The following is a 10,856-nucleotide window of genomic DNA, read 5'->3' on the forward strand; positions in this document are numbered from 1 at the left end:
TCTTTTGAGTCTTCTCATATGTGAGATTTGATAGCTGATATTTGAATCAGTATACTATACTGAACAAATGAGTGAACACAGAATAATTCTACAAATTTAATATGATCCAAAATATAATGTTATATTTGTCAATCTGACCATAATACAGACCTAGGTCTTATCTAAATATTTCACTAAATTATGGTATGTAGATTTTAATCTAATCTTTTTTTATTTTATTTTTTTCTTCTAATTTTTAAATTTAACTCAATTCACAAGGAGAATAATAGATTAACATGTGCAGGGATGGAACATCAGGCAAAGGCACATGATCACAGTTCACCAGGAGAGGAGGAGACTTTTTTTTAATCTCACTCGCTTGCTGGACTGAATATTTGAGGACATGCTGATTTCCATCCCTGAATGTGTTATGTTGTCGAATCATGTATCTCAGCATATCCTTAACTATCAGACCTATTCGCTGACCTGTCGTGATTTGAACTCCTTGAAAAGGTTGGATGCCTATCGGAAAGATGCTTGGCTATATTTTACGTGTTGCATCCCTTTGACTGCATGACCTAGTAACATCTTTTACAAATAGGCGTTGTAATTTCGGTCGGCTTGCCATCATCATTGGCTCTATAAGCAAAATAATGCCAAATTTCACTCCTTTTTATCAACAAGCTGGGGACGGCCAGCATCGACACTTGGCTTCCATCCTTCTCTTTCGTCCTTGTCAACGGTGCGTGTGCGACTGTTTAGCGCTGTCTTTCCCAGCCACACACGCCCACTATGCATGCAGAGCGCATGTCAGACCGCACTGCCCCCCGCCCTCCCTGAGCGTATAGACAATATTCTGCACAGCTCAAAGTAAATACTGCGACAGGCATTTATGGTAAAACAAAAAAAATGTTCTAAATGTTCTTGGTATAGAACCGTTTTCAAAGCAGGGTATCGTGATACTTTTGTCGAACCGGTACATCGTGGAACACTAGATGGAGTTGACCTTTTGGTGTAGAAGAGGTGGATCGATCTGGACTCAACTGCAGGGAGGACATGGGCTTGGCTGAGGAGAGGAGACATGGGGACAGTGTCTGGAAACCTGACAGTAACTTCACTGTATGACTGTGGCCAGTGTGGCCTTCTCTAAGCTGATGTAGTCATTTGATAAAGGAGCAACCCATCTCAGGAATAGGTGCTCATATATCAATGTCTTCCTTTGGCAGGTGCTCTGGCCCCACTGTTGGCTGAAGGTGTTTACTAGGCACTTCATACAGGAATCCAAACTGCTGAGGGAAAGCGTACCTGCTGTTGTAGGAGTTGGTTGTGCTGAACTCATACCGAATTCAACTGTACTGCTCAGAAGTAAAGGTTCTCTTCGTACTCCTATCCTAGGGACGTTGATTAATTAAGCGTGTTGTATTTAGATTCACCATTAATTTTTTAGTTTTGCCGATTATTCATCTACATCAGTCTTAACATCAGATCTTCATGAGGATTAATTATACAGATGCACCGATACGATATTGGCCTAAAATTGGGAATCGGAGATAGGACAAACTGTCGTAAAAACTTGCCAAACGTGTGTTGTCAACTGATGGCTGCACAGCTGAGAGGACATGCAGGTGCGGTGACAACAATAACAACCATGGTTGTGTCTCAATCCAAAGGCAGCTGTCTGCCTCTGTCTCCAGAGTCACTATCCTTCCAAGGTATCTTTTTCGTCTGAATGTAACTGAAAAGGAATCTGATTTGAGAGAGGTTTTAAGATAGTGGCTACAATGTAGCTCACCTTTTTGTAAGAGCTCTTTTTGTTATATTTATTACTTTGATTTAAACAGCGCCGATAGGCCTTTTCTGTTATAGTTTGATTTAGTGTAAACATTGTCTGAAACCAGGAAGACACCCTGAGTTCTTTTGTTAAATAAAAATAACCTTATTTTACCTTAACCTTGGGTTATGTTATTTCCCTATCCCTTAGCGAGCTGGGTTCGTAACAGTAGGCTATCAGTAATGGCTAAGGCTCCCTATTTGGACTGGTAGATCTCGGCAGACTGACAACTTTAAAAGTAGATCTTGGTTCAAAAAAGGTTGAACACCCCTGGGCTACATCATACGTGTTCGCACTTCCTGCAAGAAAAAGACATGATCCTTGTTGCTAGGCTACCAGATACAGTGTGTTAGCTATTAGCGATTATGGGGACATAATACATAAAGAGGCTGTATATTCATATAAATACAGACATTTAGTTCAGAAATTGTTGTGGAAGAAATCCCATTTTCACTGCTCTCTGCCTCTGTCTGCGGTCTGTGTGTAAAAGAAAGTTGTATGGCAGAATTCAGTCATGTTGTATGTTTTTCTTATGATTTCTTCTGAAGTTATGAAATGGGGTCTTTAATCAATAAATTAACATTTCCCAGCTTGAGTATATCACTGTTTTTAGATAGACAAGAATGGTCCCAAACATAGTACAGTATACAGCTGTTTATTTATTTTTTAATAATAATAATAATAATAAAAAAAAGCCTTTTATCGGATCGTTACGTTGTATCGGCTGATACTCAAAGCTCAGTTCTCGGAATCGAAATCGGCAATGAAAAAGTGGTATCGCGCATCCCTAGTTAATTACGATTCTTCAAGGACACCCTCTCCATTCCTGTTCCACAACAAAGCAATGGCCCTTCCAGTTCAGTCCTCTTATCAGTATCAGAAGTGTAGCACACGTTATCCTGGGACACTGCTATTGTCTGTATTTGGTCTGGAGCTAGCTAGAGAACTGAAAGCCTGATGCACATTTACAGCATCTCTCAAAGATAAGAGAGAGTGGTAGGTTTGGAGAGAGATAGAGAGGGCAAAAGATCCGTCCTGCCTGCTGGCACTGTCAGAGCCAGTGTGACATCCATCCTCGAGATGCAGTGCCATCTCCCACCGAGAAGCCTCCCCTCCAGGAGCCTGTCAATCAGAGGGTGTCTAGCCAGCAGGGTGCCTGCACTGTGCTGTGCTGGAGACTGCCGCAGTGAGAGGGGGCTCACAAGGCCATACCTTTAATTAGCTCCCATCAGACTATGACAATGAAGAGAAAAAAGAAAAGCTTCACTTGTAATTATGCCTCTTCTCTTCAATAATATATCATCAAGGGCTTAATCACCTGGAAATGTGTTTGCTTGTTGCGAAGGAGCAAGTTGTTTTACTAATTAAGGCATGCTTGCGAAGACACGCTCGCTTGCCTGATGAGCCTCCACCCCCCCCTCCCTCTGAGGTTTATTTTCAGAGAAGAGCAGAGTAGTTCTCCATGTCTGCAACAAGCGCCAGCAGTTACTGCGACAGTGAGTATGCACCTACCCTAGAGTGGGAGCTGGAGCACAGTTGAGCCTGAACGAGTTCCATCTGAAGTCCTAAGTCCCAGCTGAACCAGTGCAATGTCCCCACTGGGGAGGCACATTGAGCAGTGTGCGGGTGCTTGGGAATGACACTAATACGCACACACACTATGCAGCAGTTTTGACCTTGACCACCTCTGACCTTGCTACAGTGGTTGCGGGTATGAAAACCTTAACCTGTGCCCTGGACCCAGTTCCATCCACCTTGGTAAATGCCTGTCTCCCCACAATCAATCCCGCTCATCACCAAAGCCGTCAACTCCTCCCTCTCATCTGGCCACATACCCCCCTGCTCTAAAGCTTGCTGCTGTCACCCCCATCCTTATCCTTTTCTGTCCAAAATATTGGAACAAGTTGTTGACTCGCAGATCCAAACCTACCTGGACTCCCAACAACCTCTACAAGCCATTTCAGTTTCTTCCGATCTCAACATAGCACTGAATCAACCCTAACCTAGCACTAACCCTAACCTTTTTGACACCATAAACCACTCCATCCTCACAACACACCTCGGCATAAACGGCACTGCCCTGATGTGCTTCATACACATCAGGGGTGGGCAGTCATTTTCACAGGAGGGCCATGTTAAGAATTTTCCCACACCATCGTGGGCCACATGCCTTTTTTTTCTGACCTATTATAAATAAGTAACCAAAAAGCCTATTAAGGCCGCACTTTCAAGTAGGCATTGTTACTATTAAAACTGCAATGCATTGTATCCAGATAAATAAACAAAGTGACCTAGATGCCTATTCTGGACACACACTTGTGCAGTGTATCAAATAGATATACAACAAAACATAGCCTACATATTCAGGCAAAACACTAGTACAGTAGGCATTATAACTAGTCTCTATTATTATACTATAACTATTATAACTATAAGCTAAATCAAACAAGATTACTATTAAACCTAAATACTGTAATACTGTAAAATCATTGAAAATTAATCAAATAAGCACTACAAGCTCCGGTAACTTTTCAGCCTACCTCAAATCCATGGACTGCCTTCAAATAAATGCAAAACTGTAAGAAGCAAAACTAATAATGAATTAAATCAGCACGACACGTTCCATTAACTTTTCAGTCATATGTTTGAATAAATGTCACCAATTCACACAAGGAGGGGTTACTGAACACTTATAAAATCAGTTGTAAGTCATGGCAGGCTTGGTAAAAGTACTAAACAGGTTGGATCCAGCCGCATGTCGCCCAGGTCTGCTGTTCATTCTCCCTCTATCTACCTATCTGTCGCCATGGCCTCCGGCTCCATGGCTACGCTGATGACACTCAGCTTTACTTCACAACCAAAACAATTACTGCAGCCACCCACTACACCCTAACAAACTGTCTTGCTGACATCAAATCCTGGACGCAACGCAACTTCCTAGAAACTGAACTGCAACAAATCTAAAATCATATTTATTGGCCCCAAGTCCTTCTCTCACTGTCCACAGCTTCACCCTCAACATTGATCGCTTCACTGTCTCCACATCCTCCAGGTCTGTAACCTCTGTGCCATCCTGGACTTCACCCGCTCATTCAAACCTCACATCAAACACATGGCTGAAACTGCTTTATTCCAGCATATTCGCGGGCAAATTATTGTCTGTCCATTTACCTTTTAAATACAGTAGGCCTAATGTACAACTTAATCTTAAGTACCTATGAGACCCCAGCTGTGATGTGACAGTGAAAGATAAGCTACACTTCACAGGCTGATGTACGGTGGCTTGTTAAGCTGTGATCAATAATGGAGGTTTGTTATTTTATGTTCCAGTGGGCATCTACTGTAGACGAGGTATGGGTCAATTAACAGCTTGATCTTTGTGTAATTCTCACTCTTTGTTCACAAGGACAGCAGAATGCATGAACAAGTCATTTAAACATTTCTACTACTTCTACACCTTCTGTCATTCTGCTTCCTCCACACATTCATTTACAAATACTTTTAGCACTCCTGTACTGTGATGAGGGTGTTTTATTGCAAGCCATAAACAAATGTGTTAAGTCTTGGAGCAGAAAGTAGTGGTCATACTGTAGATGGAAGCAGCTAATAACTCATGTTTTATTAGCAAGCTTAACATATTGTCTTATAGTAGCAGTCTAATCAGTGGCTTTGTAGATGGAAGGACATTATGTACACATCCCATGGCCCCCTTCTTCCCCCTGCTGGATTAATTGTGGCACTGCAGCCTATTTAATACTACGTTCAGAGGTCAGACTTGAGGCCTATTTGCGCAAATATGCTTATTTTGAGAGTTCTAATGCTTTCTGATCTCTCTGCATGTTCGCCTTTCATACTCACTGTTGGAATTCACCAGCACAAGGGTGTATAAGGGTGCATGATTTTGTAACATCTTGCACTGATTGCCTCGCCCTCATTTTGGGATACGCAGGAGTCCAAGACCACATAAATGTCAGTACTGCCACCTGATGGAAGGTTTGCCACATCTACAATGATTGCTTTAGTGCAAACTTTGGCAGTCAAAATGTCCTATGCAGATGCTGTTAAAGGGCTTGGCTGCATCTGCTTTTTATGATGTCACTTACAAAAATGTCTCCACTGTTTTGTGATGTCCCCCTCTCACTCTCTCCCTCCCACAGAACGTACCATTGCCAGACATGAAGTACGAGAGGTGGAGCAGCGCCACACTCAAGATGGTGGACGGGAGTCACCATCACTGGCTGAGGAAGATGATGTGGTCATCATTTACAACCGAGTGCCCAAGACGGCCAGCACTTCCTTCACCAACATCGCCTACGACCTGTGTGGGAAGAACCGCTTCCATGTGCTGCACATCAACACGACCAAAAACAACCCTGTCATGTCTCTACAGGACCAGGTGAGACCTAAGACCTGCCAATGTAATGTACTGCATTCTAGTGATATTACAGAGGTTGCACAACTTCAAAGTAGTGCAAAGATATTTTAATATACTTACTTACAGTGGATGAGTATAAGAAAGGCGTACATTTCGGTCCCTGTCTCTGCACTGTGGCTGTTGGGCTCGGACTGCACTAGTGCTAAGAGATGGTCATCCATACACTTTTTAAGGCATGTGTGTCTTTATGGTCTATTTCATGTTATCCTCAATTTAAACCCTTGGTGGACGTCCGTGATTATATAATAATAATATATGCCATTTAGCTGATGCTTTTATCTAAAGCGACTTACATTGCAGTGAGTGCATACATTTCAGTATATATGGTCCCAGCAGGAATCAAACCCACAACCTAAGCGTTGTTAGCGCCATGCTCTACCAACCACAGAGGACTGTGAAACAGGTATCAGGCTTCTCACATAGCACTCTAATAAGCTGCCTCGCCACTTACACTTCATGTATAATTCATAAATTCTTATTATACTTCTACAAGATTACAATTATTTTTGGTGTACCAGAAGTATTGAAGATATCATACAGAAGCTGTAGTATTTGGTATGTTTGGAAGTAGGCGGAATCCAGCTACTTTGGACCAATTGAAATATGAAAATGCTAAGGAGCCATGATGGATATAGTATGAGGGTTTGACTAAACATTTTAGCTGAGAGTGACTCATGCTTCCCCTCTGCACGTACTGACACTCCTGTTGCCTGGATCAGAGCCCCACACAAAGCGTGTAGCTGTGGCACATACATACTCCCGAAGTGTTAGTCTGGGTACATTTGTATTCCTGTCACTGCTGCTCAGAGTGTAAATGCCCTAGAGCCATGCAAGTGTTATTTCTGGCACTCTATGCCAAGGTAATATCCTGTCTGCCTACTCACAGCAGTCTGTTCCCTGTGCAGATGATACAACCTCCCCCCCATCACAGTACCAGAGACAGGGGTGACAGAATCTGAGCTTTGTTAAATGTCACCTACAAAGCTTGAATACATACAACCGCAGGGGACAGTAGTTCAAATCCAGGTTCTTAATGTGCATTGCACAAAAATTGAGTTGTAGCCAGTTGGAATTCATTTATTTCTTTTGGATATTAGAAAAAATAAATAAATAATAATAATAAAGAATGGTGTGACTGAACATGCTTTAATCAAATGTGCAGTTTGCAGAAATGGTTAGCACTGTATGTCAACATGTGATTAAATAGTGTGATTCTGTTTCCAGGTTCGGTTTGTCAAGAACGTCACATCCTGGAGTCAGATGAAGCCAGGGTTCTACCATGGCCATGTGGCTTATCTTGACTTCTCAAAGTAAGGCTCTTCATTTTCTACTTATATTTCATCCAGACGAGTGGCTAAATACTCTCCATTCTTTCACATGGCTCCTGCCATCTTGTGGCTGAAAGTGGAACTAACCATGTTAGCACTTTTACTGCTAAATTAATTTGTATGAACCTAAAGAACCAAACAGGTCTTGCTGAGTTGCTCTTGACAGTTCCTTTCTAACTGTTGTGTCCTCTGAGCAGATATGGGGTGAGGGATAAGCCAATCTACATCAATGTGGTACGGGACCCTATTGAACGCCTTGTGTCTTACTACTACTTCCTGCGTTTTGGAGATGACTACAGGCCTGGCCTTCGGCGAAGAAAACAGGGCGACAAAAAGGTCACGATCTTTGTGTGTTCTACAATATAACTACTGGGTGTCTGGTGTAAAATATAACATGGTGAATAGTGTCTAGCAGCTTTCTCAGAAAGTTTTTTGTCTCCTTTCTTGATTATGAGAACTGTCTTCAAATGGGAAATAGTTTTTCCTTCTAAGATATGAATAATATCTTGGTAAGTTACAGCTTCTCAGGATTTATTTCTTAGGACCATAGTGTGCATGCACATACACATGTTAAGTGTGTGTGTCTAAAGTCTGTCTCTGTGTTTGTTTTTAGACCTTTGATGAGTGTGTGTCAGCAGGGGGCTCTGACTGTGCCCCTGAGAAGCTCTGGCTCCAGATCCCCTTCTTTTGCGGACACCACTCAGAGTGCTGGTGGGTACAATAGCACACGTCTGGCAAAGTCACTGTCAGTTACTCATCACATTATCTTAATGAACATAAACAAACAACCTCTCAGTCTGATACCAATCAGAAAGTGTTGATGATGCCACGGTGAGAGGTGAGATCATTTGCTTTCATTGATGTGTCCCTGTGTATCTTGTGCCTGGAGGAATGTGGGAAGTAGATGGGCCCTGGAGAAGGCCAAGTATAACCTGGTGAATGAATACCTGCTGGTGGGGGTGACTGAGGAGCTGGAGGACTTCATTATGATGCTTGAGGCAGCACTGCCACGCTTCTTCAAGGGCGCCACAGACCTCTACCGCACAGGTACACCACTAATACCATGCACCCTGATTCACTGCTCTGCTGTTATGCCCTCTGCCCTCATACCTGTTCTTACCCCCTCCTGGTCTCTAGCCCCACTCCTTCTTAAATCTATCCCCCCCCCCCCCCCCCTCACTCATAGCACCTCTTATTCTAAGAGGTCATTCTGCTTGTCCTGTCATAGTCGTAATAGATAGAACCTGAATGAGACCCTTCTGTGTACTTTAAGGGAAGAAGTCCCACCTGAGGAAGACCACTGAGAAGAAGCCTGCCACCAAGGAGTCCATCGCCAAGCTGCAGCAGTCAAACATCTGGAAGTTGGAGAACGAGTTCTATGAGTTTGCCCTGGAGCAGTTTCAGTTTGTACGTGCCCACGCTGTGAGGGAAAAGGATGGAGAACTTTACCTTCTGGCTCAGAGCTTTTTTTATGAGAAAATCTACCCCAAAATGAACTAAGCCAGGGCCAGGGTGGACAGTGAAGAGATGCCTACAACAGACTTGTACCTACAAGGCCTACTGCTATAGTCATATACACTGGGAAGAAAAGAGGATCATGATAGAAAAAGCTGTTGAAAATTACAGTGGAATGCCATTATGACAACATTTGGGTGCACTATGTTTGTCTGCTGGGAATGGGGACCTTCAGGTAGCTGTAGGAATAGGGATTCATTGCCTTGTACTTGTTCAGCTCTGCTGGTCTTGAAGACAAATCCGTCATGGTGGAGCGGGGCCCTTACAAACACAGGTCAAAGCTCCTGACTGGGAACCTGCACAGCTCAAAACAGCAGCCAAACACAACAACAACATAACCGAAGCCTTCAAGCAAAAGGATTTTGAGTAATTTTTGGGGGGGAAAAAATATAGAAATAGGCCAATTTTCACACCTCCAGAAAGAAAACATGTTTATGACAATTGATCAATGGTTCAACTGCTGAGCAAACTGAACACTTCCATTCAGGATGGCTCATCACTGACTCATACCTAAGCTTAGTGACTGTGCGAAAGGGAGATCGTAACAAGGGTAAAAGGGCAAAGTTATTCACAAAACATATCTGCTATGGGAATAGCAGTACTAGCTCAGTTTGCTGACAGTATTGGCAATTTTATGGATTTTTTTGTATATATTTGACCAGATGCATTGTTAATGGTTTACAGACTAAGTACATGTGACAGGGTTATAGGGAAATGGAATCCACATCTGTACATATTGTATTTACATATTTTATGTATTTGGACCAAATGGTTGTAAAGAAACAAAGGAGGACCTGAGCTATAACATAATATCTGGTCATTTGTATCCCACTAAGAAAATGTCTAGATTTCTTTTAAATACATGTTTTACCCACCTGAAGTCCATCGCATTTTAACCACCTCACAGAAGTAGAAATGAGTGTCATACTCTGAAGATTTAGTTGGAATTATCCAAAAAATGAATTTGATTTGATTTGATTTTTTTTCTTCTTTTTTTTTTTTTTTTCAATTTTCTGTGGGGTTCAGTCTGTAAACAAACAGTTTTTTGGATCAAAATGTGCTGAATCCTTTATACACAGGGTTTACCAGAAATTACCGACTAGTAGTCTCATTGTCATGCCTAAGAATGTGTTTGATCACAGGGTCATCCTCAGCAGGGAGAGAGCCACACCAAGGGGAAATAAACATTAGAGACTTGATAGTGCCTTCATTACATATATTGTACCACACATCTAAATCACTTTTGATATCCTGTTTGTTTTACCCACTAGAGTGCGGATGTTGTACAGTACACTTTAGTTTGACATCCTTTATCTTTTCAACTGCCAGTTTCCCTTTTCTTTTTGATGATGTTTTCATATTAATTTCTTGTAATAAATTACCTAAAACATTTCAAATAAATACTTAACTGTACGTGTCTCTTGTAGTCTTTTGAAATATCAGCTGTTGTATGTTTGATCCCGTTGTTGGGAAAAGTATGTGAGATGGGTTTCAGCCTTTATAACATTATAATCTTTGTCTACGAACTACTGCCCACACACATTGTTCATGCTTATTCTGGAGGTAACTAGAGGCATCTATCTGAAGGGAGTCTACCTGGCAGGCCTACATAACCATTGCAATAAAATTTGAACAATGGTGAAATGGTTTACATATTGCATATTACGATGACAACTCATAATTACTGCAATGCAAGCTTAGGTCCTTAGCATTTACCTAAATTATTTTAGAAAGTATCATTACTTAAGTATTACTTACATAATTTATC

At 41.9% G+C, this 10,856-nt stretch overlaps 1 protein-coding gene across 3 annotated transcripts in view; it reads left to right on the top strand.

Annotated features, from left to right (window-relative positions):
* LOC310805591 (heparan sulfate 2-O-sulfotransferase 1) overlaps positions 1 to 10,501 on the top strand; it is a 29,821-nt gene extending 19,320 nt beyond the window's left edge. Inside the window, exons 2-7 of one of the 3 annotated variants that reach the window (XM_083671341.1) lie at positions 5,968 to 6,206; positions 7,470 to 7,555; positions 7,771 to 7,909; positions 8,187 to 8,284; positions 8,463 to 8,620; positions 8,847 to 10,501. In XM_083671341.1, the coding sequence (XP_083527467.1) occupies positions 5,968 to 6,206; positions 7,470 to 7,555; positions 7,771 to 7,909; positions 8,187 to 8,284; positions 8,463 to 8,620; positions 8,847 to 9,073 (947 nt within the window). In that variant the 3' untranslated portion in view covers positions 9,074 to 10,501. Of the gene's footprint in view, positions 1 to 5,967; positions 6,207 to 7,469; positions 7,556 to 7,770; positions 7,910 to 8,186; positions 8,285 to 8,462; positions 8,621 to 8,846 lie in introns of those variants that run through there. The other 2 variants (XM_083671342.1, XM_083671343.1) reach the window with 2 other exon arrangements.
* Positions 10,502 to 10,856: the final 355 nt, after the last annotated feature.

The sequence above is a fragment of the Argentina silus genome (assembly GCF_951799395.1).
Source record: "Argentina silus genome assembly, chromosome: 6".
NCBI classification, from domain to species: Eukaryota; Metazoa; Chordata; class Actinopteri; order Argentiniformes; family Argentinidae; genus Argentina; species Argentina silus.